This window comes from Argopecten irradians, chromosome 4, assembly GCF_041381155.1.
Source record: "Argopecten irradians isolate NY chromosome 4, Ai_NY, whole genome shotgun sequence".
Classification (NCBI taxonomy): Eukaryota; Metazoa; Mollusca; class Bivalvia; order Pectinida; family Pectinidae; genus Argopecten; species Argopecten irradians.
In genome coordinates, this window is record NC_091137.1 from 24,522,702 (window position 1) to 24,542,788 (window position 20,087).

General features: G+C 31.9%; 2 protein-coding genes across 2 annotated transcripts; both read right to left on the reverse strand.

Moving 5' to 3' along the window:
* Nucleotides 1–11,044: 11,044 nt before the first annotated feature.
* On the reverse strand, nt 11,045–13,646 carry LOC138321072 (snaclec 3-like). The gene is made up of 5 exons (XM_069264481.1): nt 13,506–13,646; nt 13,119–13,207; nt 12,827–12,911; nt 12,254–12,476; nt 11,045–11,146 (listed from the first exon to the last, which is right to left on the reverse strand). Exons 1-5 carry the CDS (start codon nt 13,582–13,584, stop codon nt 11,119–11,121), a joined length of 504 nt encoding a protein of 167 aa, XP_069120582.1. The 5' UTR covers nt 13,585–13,646; the 3' UTR covers nt 11,045–11,118.
* A 1,433-nt stretch (nt 13,647–15,079) lies between these two features.
* LOC138321073 (perlucin-like protein) lies at nt 15,080–19,018 on the reverse strand. The gene is made up of 5 exons (XM_069264483.1): nt 18,828–19,018; nt 17,244–17,332; nt 16,776–16,866; nt 15,957–16,182; nt 15,080–15,197 (listed from the first exon to the last, which is right to left on the reverse strand). Exons 1-5 carry the CDS (start codon nt 18,877–18,879, stop codon nt 15,173–15,175), a joined length of 483 nt encoding a protein of 160 aa, XP_069120584.1. The 5' UTR covers nt 18,880–19,018; the 3' UTR covers nt 15,080–15,172.
* Between the last annotated feature and the right edge of the window lie 1,069 nt (nt 19,019–20,087).

Genomic DNA, 20,087 nt, shown 5'->3' on the forward strand with positions numbered 1-20,087 from the left:
GCCGCGTCACTCAGCGTTGATGTTTATGAATTATTTTGTGAATGCATTGTGAACAATCTAGCTTGAGAATTCAATGACTATTCTAAATATCAAATGAAGCCCTATCCTCGACGAGTTCAAATATACATATCGTCAGCATTGAATGATTGGCGATATGTTGTACCGGATATTCCCGATGATTTTGGTAGATCTAACAAACTTGATCTTAAATTTGGTTACATTTTAGTCACTATTTGGCAGTAATTAGAATATTGTTTTCTTTATTTTATACTTCATGATTGACCGATTCTTTTTTCATGCCACGAATGCCTAAATAATATCAGAGAATGTCACAAGAAACCGGCGTTATCGTCCCGCCATAATAGAGACAACGATTCTGCGTATCAACTTGATAACAGATGATCAAATCTAATGGATTCGTATATTAAAATCTATTTTAGCTTGAAAAAATAATTATCTGAAAAATAAAATATAAGCATTGATTATTTAGATTCGTCTGGTTATAAAAAATCTTGATTTCATAATAACACTGACGTAAACATCTTTACATATATTTCGATGGCCAGTTTTATTGTGTAAGTTAATGTATTCATCTAGGTTCTAGATTTCAGTAAATGATATGAGGTAAGTAAATATGTTTCCTCAACCTGGACGGCTTACTATACGATATTATGATAGCAGAAACAGATCACACGACACGAAATCACGAAGTTATCTTTAAAGGTGACAAGAAGACGCTTACTCAATTTCGTTTCAATTAAATTCATATCGAACAACCCCGCGTGTAACCTTAATAACTGAGTATGAAGTGAAAACGTCAGAATCACAAGTCATTAAAATTCGTTTGGGTAGTAAAGAGAATGAAAACATTTTGTTACTTACCACTCGTTTTCTTGGTAAATTAATGTAAAATTTTGTGAAGTTTATTTTACTAGGACTAGACAGTTATTGTTATGTTTTAAAATATTTATCGTGCTTGTCTAACACTGAATATTCGAACTACGCAAATTTGTTATCTAGAGTAGATTTAATTATATTCATTTATGATGGAGTTTTCTTTATTTGATAGATCCGAATTCAGACAGAAATCTTTTAATAGGAGAAAGAAATAAAAAGATCTTAATTCTGATTGAATGCAATGTGTTTACTTAGCAAAAAGTGTAATGTCATATTATTGATTTTCATATACACTGAATATGAACATGAATTACATTTATCCACATAAAGTCATAAGGAATAAAAGATTAAAACTTTTCGTGAATAGAATTTATTTTTTAAAATCAACATCATATCTCATGATTTATTGCATTAGTGTAGATCCGATAGGTTTCATCCAATGACAATGCCACCAGAAGTACCGGTACTGGAAAAACAGATGTCTTCATATGATAAACTTGAATTTAGGTAAAAAAACCCAACAAGGCTACAGATAAATAATTCTCCAACTGAAGGAAATACAATTGCATAAACATACGGTATCGAAAAACAAGCTACAGGTTAAACTTGTATTTTGAAGAAGACTGTTAGAAGGTTTAATGATCGACAAAATAATTTTAATGAACAATTGTTGAATTCCTTTCTTTGAAATGCGATTTAATTATATTACCAGTCATTATGTTACCATCAGATCCTTGCGGGTAGGTATCCATTGTGACGTCCTTATAATAGGGACGTAATTTAGCTCGTTTCCTCCGAAAAGTATGACGTTACGCTCTAAAACACATGGCGTCATAATCAATACCTACCAACAAGGGCAGATAACTCTGTAATATGCAAATACAGAGTATTTTCTTGATGTAGCTGTTTTAAATAAGAACATGCTTTTCCTCCTGGATCTCACAAACAAAGTTGTATTTGATCGTGCATTCCAAGTCCATCCAATAGAAAGAAGATCCACTTAGATGGCCTCCCAAACAGTCTTGTCCGTGGTAATCGTTTGGCTCGCGGTGTCCCCAGTGGGTGTAGTTCAAACGACCATTACTACCTATCCACCGCCAGTCGGACTCCACAAAGGTATCGGTTCCACCGAGCCAGAAGTAGGTGTCGTGTGTTTGTTTATCTAAATAAATGATAATATTGCTCCTCTGTATCACATGTTTCATGTACACCGATTGGCAAATAGTGTATTTCTGGGACAGACACAAAGATTGAAAAGATAATAGCAATTAGATCACTTTAAAAGACTATAAAATATAGAAAAATGTGCATAGCATAGTAGTGATCAGTATCCTTTAACGCTGCTTATAAATCGAATCAAAATTAAGTAATAAATTTACTTTTTATCCTCATATTATCTGTATAGAAAGATTTGTTTAAACATTTGTTTTCCTTATGTGTATGACATGAAATGTAGTAATACAGTGCATACAAATAAAATCGATATAAATGGAAATATATACTTGGCCATCTAAAATATACAATAGGAGACAGCAAACGAAACTCTCTAAATACACAGAGGCAATCAATATTGAACCCATAGATACACGAACATTTTGTGAACACAATTTCGAAGTCATGACTGACTTCAGATTCCATTAAAACAAGTTTGAAAGTAAGTCGATATAAAATATTGAATATTTAGAAAATAGGAAAGTGTCTTATACAAGATATATAAGCATAAGGTTTCAAATCTTAACTTTCAATACAAATTATCACGGTCTTTTGTTCATTCATTCATATAAAAATACAAATATACTAGTATAACTATGATCTGGACTTAATGCAGATTAATAAAAGACAAATGTCAGTAAACCCGAGAACAAGTTTAAAATATCTTGTAAAATAATGATACGCGGTGTCTGTCTTTAGGTCTAATTTTGAGTCGGGTGTTTTCTTGAATGAAAATGCTTCATGGAACACTTCATTGGATGATTGTAAAAAATACTATATAAAAAATACCGGTTTTTTTTCTATGATGAATAATGATGCATGTTATTCAAAACTGTCATAAATTAGCGTCATCAAGTCACATTGTCGGTAACGTATGTTTAATGCTGTAACCGGCTTCATAAATAATACAGTGTTCTCTTTTTTCAAGTATTGATACAACTATTTTTTTAAAATTTTATATGGGCATGAAAAGTTAAAATCAAAAATAAAAATAAAGCATAATAATTAAAATTAATTCACAACGTCGATGTATCCATTGTGACATCACGATATCTAGGGTTTTAGGGACATTTTTTTTGGATTTATGTTTTCATAGAGTTAATAAAAAAGCGAAAGAAGAAATATAACAAAATGTACGTCATCTATATTGTTCCATATATAATCATGCATAATTCATATGTAGGATTAATGATTGGGAAGTGGTCAATTTATAGTACAGGAGGATAGTTATTTCTTCTAAAGCTAAATACAGAAGTTATACAGAAAAAAAATCAAATGATAAGGTAAAATTGAAATGAAGTAAAATGAAAATAACAAGAAATGGAATTCTATTAATAAAATAAAGATAAACAAATAAAATATAAAGTGATTAAAATGTTATTTGAAAGGAAACGATTGCTTTCACATGATGTTTTCCTCTTTTTGCATTTTATAGTTTTTTTTTATTATAATTCCTTTCCCTCGATTACAGTTTATCGCGGAAAATGTTCGGTGAACCGGCATATCGGTTTTATTAGGATTAACAGAAAGACAATTTTAATACAATAAATGATTGAAAATCGCAATGCCTATACTGCTTATAAAAATGTTCAAGTACATTTTATATTTAGATTTTGCTTTATCGAGTTAAAGATACAATATAGAAAAAAAAGTTTTTCGGTAAAAATATTAGATATAAATAATTCATATGTACACTTGTCGCCGAGATCATGAAAAGTTGATTTATCTCACGTTTTAGGTGGAAATTACATTTTTCAAATCGCAAAAATAGCCGGCTTTTCGTTACATATGGAACGTTTAAAAATAGCAAATACTGTTGAATGTTACGTTCATAACGTTGTAAAGACCGTTGCGAAACATAAAAAGAAAAACAAAAAACCCATACGTATCTTTATTTCAAGAAAATTTTGTTTGTATATGCTATGATATTCGAGTGTTGACTTTTAACCAAGAATGATCCAGGAACTATTTCTGAAAAGACAAAAGCATAATTCCATTAATTGTTCGAAAAGTACAAATGATATTTAGATCAAACTAAATCTGACATATTAACTAATATCAGACTCAAATACAACGGTCAACTCACTTAAAGATTACAAAGTTGACATGTTATGATCAAGTTGAGAAAACTGACCATGATAAGCAATATTAGTATTGTTCATTGCATGTATATCAAGTATAAATACAACTTTGTTGACGTAATGAACATAACAATTTAATAAGAAGTTCATGTTCTGCGTAACCTATACTACATGAATGAAACATCTGAAAAAGATATCAAAGAAAAAAAATAGTTATGCTACTGTAATTTCTTTCTTTGGACTAAATCAATTAAAGATTGTGAAATCAAAACTTCATATGTTAAGTTAATTTTATATCATGTTTAACTGATACACAAAAAGACAAATCTAATATAAACCATTCAATCAAACTAAATGATACGTTTCAACATGACTTTAAATGTTATTGACATGTATATAACGTACTCAGTCTCACAAATGTAGTTGTGATATTTCATACAATCAAAAGCTTTCCAGTTGAAGTCTGGAGGATTGTAATGCAGTACCAGACAGTTCTTGCCGTGAAGATTGTTTGGCTGGCCATGTCCCCAGTTCGTGTAGTTGATTGGGTGATTATTCTGCATCCATTGCCAAACTCCCTCAGCATTAGCGTCGCTTCCACCTAGCCAATAATTTTTGTGAGCTAGAAAATCAAAGATAAAATTGCAATACTGATACCACATTGTATTTCTCGTAAATTGATAAATTGAAAAAATAAAAATAAGCATAGGTTATTTTACTTCAAATTTTCAAACGTAAAATCTCCCATTGTTTTATGTATGCTGGAGCCCCATTTTGGAAGAATTCTGCACTTTGTGATACTAGTATGAAATTTGGTTCACCATTATATATATATATATAAACTATTACCTAATACAAGGTTTTGAAAACTGAATCCTGAGCGGATCTTGCTGCTGACGGTCATGGCCGCCAAATGGCCGCCATCAAATTATTCAAAGTCTAATATCTTGAAAACTGAATGTTGCAGAATCCTGATTTTGTTCTATACCTATATTTTCAGGGTTACTGAATGCAATTATAAACATTAGTAATTGGTAAAAGCAATCAGCCATATTATTTTTCAAAATGACTAACATAGAAATGTTTAAACTATAATATCTTGAAAACTGGTTGATACAGAATTCTAATTTTTGTTTTGTACCTATATTTCAATAATTACTGAATGCAAATATGAACGTTAGTTACTGATAAAAACTGTTTTTCAAAATGGCCGACATAAAATGTTTATTTTCTAATCTCTTGAAAAATAATTGATATAGAACAATATAATATCTTGAAAACTTGTTGATCAAAATGGGCGCCGTAGATATAATTAAAATCTAATACCCTGAAAGCTAATCCATAAAGAGTCCTTGTATTTGTGTCTATACCTATATTTTACGGGTGACTGCAAATATCAATAATTGATAAAAACTGTAGGCCATGTTTTTTTTTATTTTGAATAATTTTGAAGATATTTTTAATGTGTGGCTTTGTTATGATTAAAATGATATTTGTTGACAAGAATCGCTTAATCATCGATCGGGAACTCCCGTGGGAGGAAGTAAATGTTTGTGCCGTGTTCTTCTATTGGTCCATTTGTCCACATTTAATGCATTGCCTTGCCTTGTCATTATCATATGTACTACATGTATAAGGCGTTGGAATTTGGTGTTTGGGTAATTCTAAGTAAGACGGTATAACACATACCAAATTTAATTTCATTGTCATGAAACGGATACTAGAATTTTTAAATATATTGAAAACTAATACAAAAGCATAGTTTGTGTGTGTTTGATTTGGTGTGATATATTCATCAAAAAAGTGTCCAATTTGTTCTTTTTTCTTTTTTTTCAAAATGGCTTTGATGGTAATGTAAATGTATATTTTTTCTTCCTGCGTTTTGAATAAATTGAATTATTGTCAAACCAATTTCTAACCATATTAGTTGATTGGTTGGTTGATTTGGCTTGGCGTTCATTTAACAGTTAGGAAGTCTTCTTTTTAGATCATGCAATATTGGGACGGCAGGTACACTTCTAACGCCCTAACTGCAGTTTAGTGCATTAATTAATAATATGTTATATTTATTGAAACATTTTTAAAGCACTTGCAGTGAGATATAAAGCATAGTTGTGATTTTGATTAATTTTTCTCTTGAACGTTACCTCTATTGATGAGATTAATATCAAAAACTATGCAGACCACCATATTCTAGATCTAGTGTAGCAACTGGTTCCTTTCTGTTATTATCATGTAAAAATATTTGATTTGAGATCGAAGCTAGTTTACACATTCTATTTCTTTGCTTGAAAATAAATGAATTCATAAGATAGTACCATTAATTTGACGAACTAAAGGGCCTTGCCGTATATGCCAGAAGGCAACAATCCCTAAAGGACCAATTACATCTCACGATGTTCCAATACCTCATACTAATCGGTAGAAAGACCAAAATGCTTTGTTTTCTTCCTGAAGCTGAAGTCAAAGTTAAATCTTTTTTATCTGATTCGACTATATTGCTTAGTGGCTCACCTAGATGGGCCAATATGCTGAACTATACCGCAAGTAGGGTGTTGATATGGTACGTGTTGCCATCATTGCATTGTCGTCAAATGCGAATAAATTTGGGATCTTACGTTGTTTCTTTTTCTCTTCAAACATCGGCATACTCTTGGCCATGAGTTAAGGATATGAGGAAAGCTCTTGCCGAGAGACACAATAGTCTGTAAAAGTAGTAGTCTATGTTCTTGCTTAGCGCTTAGCATATTTAATACGAAACCTGGCTTGGCTATTGTCAGTATGTTTTCGGGTTAGATGTGTTTTCTGTGTCTTTTGGCAGTATGCTTATAAATTTCAGTCTCCTAAACTAACAGATGTTCACGCATAGACAACAGATTGTATACATTTCAAACAGAGGTGCCCATTTTTCAATATCATTAGTTGTTTTAATACTTATAGATCTATATTAAGATATAGAAGATATCATAGGAACAGGTTTTTTTTCAATGGATGGCAACGGATGAAATATATGTCACAGTTCCTTGGTGTTGGTATTCCGTCCACCGACTCCTCGAACCCATGCACCAGGTATGAAATTCCAGTGCCAAGAAAATATAGCCAAAAGAGGTTGTATTTTTGTTAAATAAGGTCAATTATTTATTTATCTATTTATCAACCCATTTGATAAAATGGTGGCCATATTGTAAAATAAGGCGTCCGAAAGCCTTTTTTACATTCAATAACTTTCATAAAGGCATTGACACATAAATAAGGATTCTACGCCAATCAAACAAATATCACACTTTTGACTTTTTTCGCGGTTGCCATTTAAAAAGATACAATATTGTTTCACTATTTACATTACTATTTTCAACATTTCTTTTTTTGCATTCAAGTAACTTTGGAAATAAAAATAAAGACGTAAAAATAGGATTTTACATCAATTGATTTTTAAGATACTTTTAAGAATCAAAGTATATCTACGGCAGCCATTTTGGAAAACAAGATGGCTGAAAACAACTTTTACCAGTTACTTACGTTCATATTTGCTTAAAGTAACCTTACAAAAATAGGTTTCGAAGAAAAACTAGGAATCTATATCAATTAGTTATCCAGATATTAGAATTTTAACATTTCAATGTCGGCCATTGTGAACACCAAGATGACCGACAACAGTTTTACCCATTACTAATTCATATTGTTATTCAATAACCCTGAAAATATAGGTATAGAACAAGAATTAAAATTCTATATCGATAAGTTTTCAAGATATTAGAATATAAACATTTCTATGTAGGAAATTTTGAGAAAAAAAAAACAAGATGACCGACGGCTTTTACCAATTGCTAATGTTTATATTTGCACTCAGCTGCCCTGAAAATATGGGTATAGAAAAAAATCATCTCGTTTTTAAGATATAAAGCTTGTGATTTTTTTTTGCTGCCATATTTTGAGCCCGTTCTCAAATACCTTGTATTAGGTCATAGTAATGGTGTACCCAATATCATATTCGTATCACAAAGTGCACGATTTTATGCTGAAGCCTCAGGACTATAAGAAAGAAATTTTGATTTTGAAAATAATTCAGAGAGATATACTTATATTTTGAGTTACTGGATGAATATACAACATACAACCAAATAAAAAATATAAATACAAATTACAAGGGAAAGTGTTAAGAAAATGATATTTGTTTGCTCGGACCATTGAGATACTTCATAATTAAAGTCTGTGTTTAAAGTTTTTAGCCTTTCTAGAAATATTTAAAGTAATAATAATAATAGTGAAAAAGTTATTTCAGCTATAATTAGTTATAATGTATAATGCATTTTGTATATGAGTATAAAAAATAATGATAAAATGCCTACATTAATAACTGGAGATCAAGGTTTTCAAGAAATTATCCTCGTTTTCATCCCAAACCTCAGCAAGATGGGCATTCATGGAATCACAAGCACTCTGTAAAAATGATCGAAATAGTTAAGTCTCTTGTTCAATCGAATTCGAAAATCACGAATACCTTGTTTCTTTTCCATCATGATTTATTATCTGCGTTTCACTACGTTTACAATATTAAAGATAGAAAAGCTTGTTTTTTTTAAGAAATTGAAGTTATCGAGGCAGATGTCCAATTTGTTTGAATCTGTTTTACTATGTAGCAAGAATCTCGGAACGCAGTCCAACCTGGTGAACATCCCTGATTTCCTGAAGACATAGAAATCGTTATTCAAAGAATTTCTTTAATGTATATTTTTTATAATTGAACGCTCGTTAAGTTTGAATATTGTTTAATACACTACGGAAATATTTGTAACCCTTACCTGGGGAATTGTATGGAGATAAATCTATGCTTCTACCTTTCATTTTGGTTTCTGCGTATTAACATCCAATAATTCAATTTTGCATGTTACGAGCATTTTCATTGGATTAAAAATGTACTTTATCAGCTCATTTAACGTTGCTTCTGATTGGTTGAGATGACGGCTTAAATATTTCATAGACAAAAGAGTCCCAAAACGAATTTTGAATTTTGAAGAGATTATCTTTACTAAATTGAATTATAAGGATTAATTTGAATATATTTTTTATGTTATGGAGATATAACACAAAAATATGAGTTTACTCTAAATAAACCGCGAAGCGGTTTATGTTGAGAGTACACTCAGATTTTTGTGTTATATCTCCATAACATAAAAAATCTATTCAAGTTAATCCTTAAATATTGATGTAGTCTATCAGTATAACTTATTTTGATACCCTGTGACATATCGACCATACCTTGTATAATCAGGGTGACTATTAACAGACACAGTTGTCCTGTATACATCATCATTGTCCACAGTCGATGACACCACGTCGACCTTTCATATCTCATTGATCAAAGGATGATAGTAGCTTATCTCGCAAATTGTTAATCGCATTCTGGAAACGGCATACTTACTAATATAAATAGTGTTATAGAGCACAATCAGACACGTGTATCATACTCCGTGTATTCGTCGAGTGGTCACGTACAGTGAACCGTCCAATACATGACGTTCACACCGGAAATACCTTAGTTATGGGCAAACTTTCTTACTTACATTACCATTGAAAGAAATGGGATTCTATTGGAAAGTTGAAATGGGTACCTGTGCTCTGAATAGAGCTTTTGAATAGAATAAAAGGCAAAGAAATATAACTGTAGTTATTTTTTTATTTTTATTTTTAGTCGTTTTTAAAAGAAAATATTTAAGGATCATTTTCAATGTTTTCAATTCAAATAACTATAGATAATCTGTTCAAAATTCCGAATTCATTTTACGACTTTTATCTATGAAATCATTACGGCGTTATATCGGTCAATCATAAGCATCGTTACGAATGGAGACGCCATTTTTCTCTTTATCGACCGATTGAGTAATTTTTAAGTCAATAAAAATGCTTGTTACAAGCAAAACCGAACTATTACAGCTAATATAAACGTTCTTCATGTCTCATGATGATGGTGATCATCATGATGATCATCATCGTCGTAGTGGTCGTTGTCGTCGAGGTCATAAGTAGCGCATCATATCTTACCTATACTCGTTATCTGCCATGACGTACTAGTGTTTATAATTCACTTTCTCCTAATGATGTTCTCTAAATACACATCACACGTCTTAACGAATGCCTAGATGTGCCTTAGAGAAAAGTTAGTTACAGAAATCATTATTGGTCAAGACAAGAATTCGTGAATAGCCATATTATTCCGACATGCCATAACTGTTGTTTTTACACTATCTTATACCACGGATTTTCTTTACTGACGTCATTTGACAGTGACTAGTCCCGACTCTCAGTGTTTGTCACGTCACACGTATTATGGAAGAGAATTGAACTACCAGTAATCGTTTGATGTAATTTTACCATGTAAAATGTTCTAGTAGGACTTGCAAAACCTTAACAACGAAGCTGTACTTTATGTAAAAGCTATAGTTTAGTGGGGAAATAAGAGACCTTATGAAATATGACGTGAGAGACGTTAGAGAGGTTAGCGTTAAGTATAGATTGCTCTTTTTTTCTAATGGGTTATTCTACCTTTGTTTTACAATTTTGATTAGTATGTGTTTCTTTCCAAAAAGCACACAGTTTATGATATATACATCGTGATGATGCCGATGCTGTTAATAGTTTTTGCGTGTAAAAATCATCGAACTTGTTATCTGCATTTGAATCCAGTTTAACTGAAAGATATCAATATCCTAAACCAAATGACATTGATTTGCCAATTCGTATATTTGAAATTGGAGAAAAAACCGCACAATGCTATACTTGAATTCGTATACCACACTATTTGAATTAAACTGTGTGTAATAACTTTTTGCAAATAAAAACAATACATGCATATCTACAATGTGTTGTACAACATGTTTATTTCAATTATCCTTTACATGTGATCTATTGATTGACATTGATTGATTAATTAACCAACCACCATCCACGATCCTCCCCTGAAAATAAAACAGGAAAAACAGCATATATTTATACATACATATATATGTAACATATATACATACATATGTAGACAATAAAACTCAACGAACTGCTTCTAGTACTTTCGCCATTCTTGAAGGCTCTTAAGGAATATAAGATGAAGAGGAATCAAGAAATAGCGAAAGTACTAGAAGACAGTCGTTGGGTTTTATTTTGGACACATACTTTTATCTTTACATGTATATAGTTGACGCATGCATTATATTCAATTTTGATAATCCAATTCGATATAATGCAACGACTAAGACGACATACTCTTTATTCGGTGTTTGCCTATTATCTTCCTTTCGGGTAAGTATCGATTGTTACGTCATTATGTTGTGAGCGCAATTCACGTTGTTTCTCCGAAAAGTATAACGATACTTTCGAAAACACATGACGTCACAATCAATACCTATCCGCAAGAGCAGATAACTCTGTAATATGCAAACACAGTATAAGGTTTAAAGATATTCTAACGAAAAAAAAGTTAAACATGTTTGACAATGATTACGTAACACTCCACATTCTGCTGATAAACGAAATAAAGCATAAAAATGTGCCTCGGAAGTATAAACGTTTTCACCTTTATTGTAAACAGCGTCATTCAAATTGTTTTAAATTTGGAATGAATAATTATCTCAAATGATAGTCCGGCAGTGACATTGGAACCATCTGAGGAACCCCGAGTAAACATTTTAAAGATCTAAATAAAATTTTATTATATCATAATAAAAAACCCTTTCAAAAATAAATAATGTTATAAATCTGATCATATGAGTAATTTATTATCCTTCAAATGTTATTCGATTAAAATAAGCGAAAACATATACGCTACATAAATGCAGGTATGACTGCCTTCAGAACGTTTCAATATATGTAAAGAAATATTACTTAAATTTGTTTCGGGGTTAATGTTAATTTTCATTATGATATTCACATTCATCAATAATCAGGATAGAATTAACATTATATCAGTATTTTAAGATATTCGCTGTGCACCTTCTATTTTAAGACACGGGCTATTTCCTCTACATACACAAGTACAAAAAGAGTAAAAGCTTTGTGACAATTTAATTACATACCTCATCTCACAAATAAACTTGTTTTTATCTTCGCAATGATAATCCCTCCATTCAAAGCGAGATGCACTGTGTACCGCCGCTATACAGGACTCTCCCTGGTCTAGATTGTTCGGTTCATCTTGATACCAGTTCGTATAGTTGAATGTCTGGTATTCACTCATCCATCGCCAATGGTCTTCTACGACCGCGTCACTCCCCCCGAGCCAGAAGATTTCGTCTTGTTCTGCATGATAGAAATTTATTCTCAGCGAACATCAATGTAACCGTTGATTCCTTCTGCCATTTTAACGTAATGATACGATTTTTTTTAAAATTTTTATTTCAATTTCCAGTATGATTAAAGAGAATCAAGATACCCATAGATATTCCAGGAAACTAGTTAAAAAGGAACTATTAGACTGATATTTACATTTGACAAGAAATATCTGTTTTGAACGTTTTGATTTTTTTAATTTTTTAAATAGAATAATTTATTTCAATAATAGAGGATATCAATGTGCATAATATGATATAGGAATGAATAATAAGACAATAATGCACAACGATATGTGTTTGACACCTAAAGATGCATACTTTGTCCTGTGAGATGTTCCAAAAAATCATTCTCCTTTTTGCTCCCAATTTCAACCACATACGAATGTGCTTTATGACAGGCATCCTGCAATACACAATATCTAATAAACTTTGGCAATAGTTAATACTGACTAGGACGTACATCTTGACTGATGGTAACTTTATTTTGATTCGAGTGTAAAGACTGGAAAAGAATAATCATTGCCTTTAATTTCTATCTCAACATAAGATTTAGAGAACGTAAAATTAGGCAAGCATAATTTGTATATTATCTTTTGATCTTTTACGGTACCATGGCATCCATCCAATTTAACTCTTGCGACTGAACCGAATAGCAGGAACCATCGAATTCGCTCCAACCGTCCGGGCAACCAAAGGCCACTGAAATTAGTAAATAGTAGACCTTTAATTAGGTGAACTGCCCATTTATGTAAACAAAAACAAACAAACAAAATAACATGTCAATGACGGCTACAGCATGTCCACTTAGAACACAAACAAGAGTTATATATTATATAGATAAACTTTGGACATTATCGTTACGTTTTAAGAAATATTTACCAAACAGATAAATAAATAAAAAAAAAAAAAAATTCAAACAAAAAACATTGAATGAGAAACAAATATAAAGGGTTAACGTATTTAAATATTGTAAGATATAAAACAATGGTCAGCATACCTTGGAAACCCAGCGTGACAAACACCAGACTTACTCGTACAGTGTACATTATTATAAGTGCGTAGACTATCAGGAACATTTGTTTTAGACCTTCAGTTATCTTAAACTCAATACATGATAATAGCTTATCTAACAAATGACATGCATATGCTGACGTACAATCTACATTTACGGCGGATATTGATTTATCTCTCTTGGTCCGTACAGGCAGCATGTCTTTCAGTCAAAAATGGCCGCTTGTCTTGACACACCTCAAATGCTGATAAAAATAATCCATATTCTCAGTATATTATTTTCGGGATTGGGTCATAATATTTTTTTATGTGTATATAAGGAATAAATGTACTTCTACAAATGTATATGTAAATAGCAAACAAGAACTGTTATCAAAGTTAGCTTACAACTTGGAGAAATGGATGGCATGATCAGCGCGGAATCCTCACTGATGATTTTGTTCAGAAATGATACAACACGCCCTTCCACTCCGGATTACGATATTGAGGCGGACGTATGTAAATAAATGCATTTATCAAAAATAGACGGATTTGTTCTGGAAACTTATTGTACTAAGTCACACGACCTACAATGGCCATAGCTGGTAAGAGGGTATTAGATTAAAAAAGGACTTAGATAAATACATTCATAATTGAAGAACATCGTTGCATTGAGCATCTATCTTTTAATGGATAAGAATCTCAATAGCTTCAACGATTTTGCAATCACTCATACCCTTCTCGTACGTATAATTCTTGGTCTGAACTGACTATGTTGTCCAGTTATCGCAATGATAATAGCTGTGGATGGAGTTTCTGTCACATGAACCCATCAATTTCTGATACTTTGGCAGTAGGTACTGTGAAACCAACCCGCTCAATTTTAATCGTATACTCACGAGTTAAGAGGAAGATTATTCCCACAAAGAGGTATTATATCTCCCACGTATTGTGCTATAACTGGTCCATTTAATTGTTGTTAGTACAATAAATTAACAAATATAATAATAACATTACCAATACATATTTTATTAATCTTATTCGTCTTCTATTAAAAGGTTTTAGAAATGAGAAGTGCTTTAATTCTGATGTAAATAAATGTAAAATAGACATATTTCACGTATCGAAAATTATGTCGGACAAAATCCCACTCTCTGTAAATTCTCACCCTAGCATAGCGTAGAAGTTATGAATCATGTATATATAAAGTTTTAGTTTAGCAGTATATCTGTATTTCAATATTTTGAACCTACATGAAAGAAAAAATACATAGCAATATGTATTTTCTGACGTATCTGTAATATATTGTAGAAAAATGAATTACCAAATATTTTTGATGCTTAAGTAAATGATGAGTAATAATCGATAAAAATATATGACGTCAAATATTGATGACGTGAGAAGTAATAAATGGAGATAATGCTTATATGATACTGTTCAGTTTTGGCCTAAATACTTTATGAAATAAAAATGAAATATTGTCTTATTCATATTAAATTAATAGATATTATGACGTCACAATTTCGTACTTTCAACTCCCTTCCATCTCATCGAGGTATGAAAAATAACACCGTCGACTGGTAATATGTTCACTTTTTATTCCAATTCCAATATATCTGTTATGGATATGTTAACCGAAAAATGTTCATATTTTTGAGATGTATTTAATGGTAATCATCCGAGTGGTATCCATGTGCCACTGTAAAACAAATAAAATGTTTTAAAATCATTTAATTTTCATGCAAAATCTTTTTCATAATTTCTTATTTAAAAACCAATATTAATGTTTAATATATACAGAAATATATAACGAAACCTCCATAGTAAAGAAAATCCTCTATACAAATCTTGCCTTCGAATTCTCACCACTGTCAAAAAAATTCTTCTATAGTTTTTGGTCCCCCCCCCCAGACAAACTTGAATACTATGGTCTATCCAATGGAGAAATGATTAATTACCATGCAACCCTTGTTAACTGATCTGAATTTTTAATATTTTGCTTTTCTTCAGTAATCTAGTACTATGTTTTCTTTATGAATTACGTTGTGAAAATCATTTAAAGGTACCGGCAAACAACTAAATGTCTTATAAAACATCAGTCACATCACAAAAGGTTTGCGATGTAAAAGTTCTTGTTTTTATGCTATATATGAAACCATAACTGCAGAAATCAATTTGCAATTATTAATAACACTATAAAAATGTGAAATGAAATCGTAGACCACAACTTGGCTTGTAGACGTAAATCTAACAATTTTTGGCAGTAATTGTGTAGACCTAATATAACATCTTAAAACTAAAACCTTTGCATTGTAAGTACTGTCATTCTCAAAAATGTTGGTAAAAAGCTCATCTTGAATCATAAGTATGAAACTTACGGCACATATCACTTTGAGCGACAAAAGTTTACAGAACGGGTTCCGCTCAACATATCCCAATACCAACTGGTTCAACTTACCTTAATTGCTCACAAATGTAGTTATTGTTTACTGTGCATTGTGCATCCATCCACTGGAATCGTTCGCCATTATAGTGTGCCTGTAAGCAGTCCTCACCGTGAGTGTGGTGGTTGTTTGGCTCACCTTTGCGCCAGTTGGTGTAGTTTATAAACTTATCACTCTCACCCCATCGCCAGTCTCCCTCCACAAATATGTCGCTACCTCCCAACCAGTAGTTAGAGTGGTCTGTACAAAAAAAATGGCGCCATACAACGTTAACTGTGATGAGTATTTTGATATGTGAATGAGTGGTAAGAAATTAAATGAATAATAACAATAAAAATAAATTCAATTATTGAAAACAAAACTAGTAATAAACAGAACAATTCTGAAGAAATGTTTAGAAAAACGCAGGTGCTCCAGTATAGGAATTTCGAACGCAAAGCGTTTTAGTAAAATATTTTGTTAGATACCATTGGTCATACATTAACCACAACGGTGCAGTTATGGTAAACAAAATTGGCTAGTATATTTGTGTATAGTGAACAAGTCTAGCAAGTGTAAATATAATTCTATAATTTTGTATATTTCAAAAAGTTGTTAACTTATCGTGGATACTACACTACCTAGATAATTATGAATGAATGATATAAGTATCAACCCTCATAACGCGGGTCGCCTTATGTTTCTGTTTCCCTGCGTCGTTCTAATTAAGGTGAAGTTGCCACGGGAGAAAACAGAGAAACAAAGCAACATTATTCTTTCAATTGTATTTCATTTTTCTTTCGGAAACGTGGTGAACCTGTAAGAAATAAAGATATAATAATAGCACGTCTCACTGTGATATCTAGCCACCAATTCTTTCAGAAAATCGTTCTCCTGTTCATCAGCGACCTCTGCCAGATAGGCGTGTTTCTCGTGACAGGTAGTCTGCAAAAACATATGATATAAAACCGGATTATTTGGTTTTATTATTAGCCTTATTTCGATTATGTTGTGTATGCAATCCATGCTTATTGTTCAGATATATCATTTACGAAATTGTTTTGGTTTAGAATATCGTTATTATCGTATTTAGAAAATATATTTTCATTGCAATTTTTCCTACCGCTTTTTTTTTATTTCTTTTCAAACAGTAACATTTAACCGTGTCATTGAACATAAGACCTGCTGATTTTTTTCCAATCGAGAATTTATCTTATGTCTAATTTTGATTTTAGAATGATAAAATATCATCACTTTCGTGTTGCATAAATCAAATTTGCATCATGAAAATAAACAATGAACTTTTATCTGGAATACTTTACCGAGGCCGCTGACCAGTCCTGTTTATCGAAGAATGCCATATAGCAGGAATGTCTGTATTCTGTCCATCCGTTCGGACATCCTCGAACGACTGTAGATCAGAGTTTAAAAGACATTACTAGGAATATATATCTTAAATGACTAGGATAAAAAGTGGCACGAAGTGAACGCCCTCGGCTCCATGTGCAAATCGTTATTATACCCGTGTGCATAGAATGCGTTAATTACATAACTAATATTCCATTGATTACTTGATAAGTTCCGTCATGCATGACCTGAGATTTTAATTGGTTCCGTAATGAGTTGGAATAGATTTCGATTGGTTCCACCATTAGTTGAGATAGATTTCGATTGCTTTCGTCATGAGTTGATGTAGCTTTTGATTGGTTCCGTCATGACTGGAGGTTGATTTGATTGGTTCCGCCATGAGTTGAGGTAGAAATCGTGACAAGTTCTAGCTAATGTTTACTAAAGTAAACACCTGCGTACTTCATGTAACTACTTTTTCACATGTCTGGCTGCAGTAAAGTCCATTGGATTTTAATCACAGGGCGGATATATAGGAATTTTATTCTGTTATCATAGACACTGCAAATCAACTTTCTTTCGCACATTTCGCGATTAGACATTTTGTTGTTCGCTCTCTGACACGCGTACATGCACTTGTATATTTGGACGCGTATACTTACATGTATATTTACGGGAGAAACTATTAAATTGTAGCTTATATACACAGGACTAAATAAACGAGGGTGCTTTTTTTTACATCTGGAGCCAGTGATGGGGTGAAAACATCGTCTAATATCTTTTTAGTATATCGTAAACCAATGTTTTTCGCTGCTACTTGATTTTGCGATTTCCAAAAACAAGTTCGCGGAGTTCACTAATGCGAATTTAAAAATTGTATTCGAACTCCTTTCAATATCTATGGTGTAGATATTAATTCCAGGGGACAAGTTTTCGCGATAAGACATTATATTGTTCGCTCTCTGTCACGCGTGCATGCATATGCTATATTGGGCGTGTATACTAACAGTGAATTTTAACGAGAGAAGCCATTAAAATGTGGCCTATATACCCAGGACTAAATAAACGAGGGTGCTTTTTTACACCTGGAAGCGGTGATGGGGATGAAAACATATAATAGGAAATGTAATGTCTCCTCAGTATACTGTATACCAACTTTTTTCGCTGCTACTTAATTTCTCGATTTCCAAAACCAAGTTCGCGAAGATCAACATTGTTTTACTCATTTTTTAATAAGTAAGTCTACTATTAATTATGTAAAATTGTGATTAAGACCATTGCATTATCGTGGTAATCATGCATATCATTTTCATATTAAAATCTTGCAAAATACATGTTTATTAACAATTTATTGAGTCATGTAAAATATTTGTTATTTCGGTACAAGTTTATACAATACATAATTCTTCATATAAGATAATATTGTTATGCTTTTGTTTCTTGTAACTAGATGCCCTTATCAATAGCTAAGGCCTTTTAAGGACGGTGTATGTGTGTAGTATATGTGTGGTAATTTGTGAGATTGTGATTAAACAGGAAATAAGAGAAGAGCACCATACCTTGTATAAAGACAGGGATTAATATCAGATATAAGTGTACTGTGAAAACCATTGTCGGTGGCACAGACGTCAATTACAGTCCCAGAGGTTTTGTCCGAACTGGAGATAATGCCTTATCTTAAAAGTGACATTTGAGTTCATTTTAAATGCATGTGCGGATCCTACGTCCTGTTTCTTTAAGACAGCTATGAATAAAGATAGACCTTTTGGAACTTGATACTGATATACGACTGATCATACAAACATCTTACATAACTGTGGACGACATTGATATTAATATTCATAGTTATTTTTGATAAAGTTCCGAGCTTTGTGAGGGATAACAACATCTTTCGTCGAATTTCTCTGAATGTCTTGTAGAATCATTTCAATCTACGTATATTGATGGTAACCTTTTTTATGATATGATGTTTGTCAACAGATAGCTCGATTTTTAGCATATATTGATAAGTAGTAATCCAAGATATCTAAATATAATTAGTTTTATGATTTGTATGAACTGTTAATATTTTGGGAGGGGGTTTTATATGCATGTTTAACGTCTGACTATAAACTATTCTGAAATGAAATGAATAGACACATAGACACAGACAAGTTACTGCCCTTATCATATCGGTCCACAATACCCCAACAGGATACACCGAGTGTAAACAGATCAACTATGCAAAAACATATGTTATCGCTGATGATTTTATCATGCAACTTATGTAATACATTGCATTGTTTTAGAATTGTGTTTTTTTATAAATTTACAATATTGTATTAATGGTTGTTTATTTTGGTGGTTGATGTAAAAGGAATTCACATCCCTATACTAATGAATAGTTTTACTTAAAGCTGACAATGCAAGTTAAAAACATGCAGTTGAAATTAAAAAAAAAAATATTAACGAAATATTTTTTTTCAAAAATTGTTTCTGAGACATCCCCTAGTTATGACAGTGTGGTATCTAAGGAAGTGGCAGCCATTTTTCTTTTGCTCTGCTTAGTAACCTTCACTGGCCAACCCCCTATATAAAGCACGGGACACTTGACACACGTGTATCATTCTAAGCATATCTTGTCTTAGATACACATGCCCCGATATTGCAAATAACAATGTCAAATTGAAAATAAACACTGCACTCACCTGACAATATTTCATTGAAGTAATAGATGAATGTGTTGTCAGCTATATCCCAACATATGTCCAATACGAACTAATAAAACACTTCAATATACATTTAGTTTTACACGTACATGTACAACGACACGTGTGTGT

Bases quoted from the DNA above. Each gene is read 5' to 3' on its own strand.
- LOC138321072 (XM_069264481.1), bottom strand. From the start codon at position 13,584: ATGTTCCTGATAGTCTACGCACTTATAATAATGTACACTGTACGAGTA. The intron at 12,477-12,826 runs GTATGCATCTTT...TCTATCATGCAG, and splicing joins GGAACATCTCACAGGACAAA to AACAAGACGAAATCTTCTGG. The intron at 11,147-12,253 runs GTATGTAATTAA...TTTTATTTTCAG, and splicing joins AAGTTTATTTGTGAGATGAG to GGGAGGATCGTGGATGGTGG.
- LOC138321073 (XM_069264483.1), bottom strand. From the start codon at position 18,879: ATGGTTTTCACAGTACACTTATATCTGATATTAATCCCTGTCTTTATA. The intron at 16,183-16,775 runs GTGAGACGTGCT...TTTTTTGTACAG, and splicing joins ATTGGTGGCTAGATATCACA to ACCACTCTAACTACTGGTTG. The intron at 15,198-15,956 runs GTAAGTTGAACC...TTTGTTTTACAG, and splicing joins TACATTTGTGAGCAATTAAG to TGGCACATGGATACCACTCG.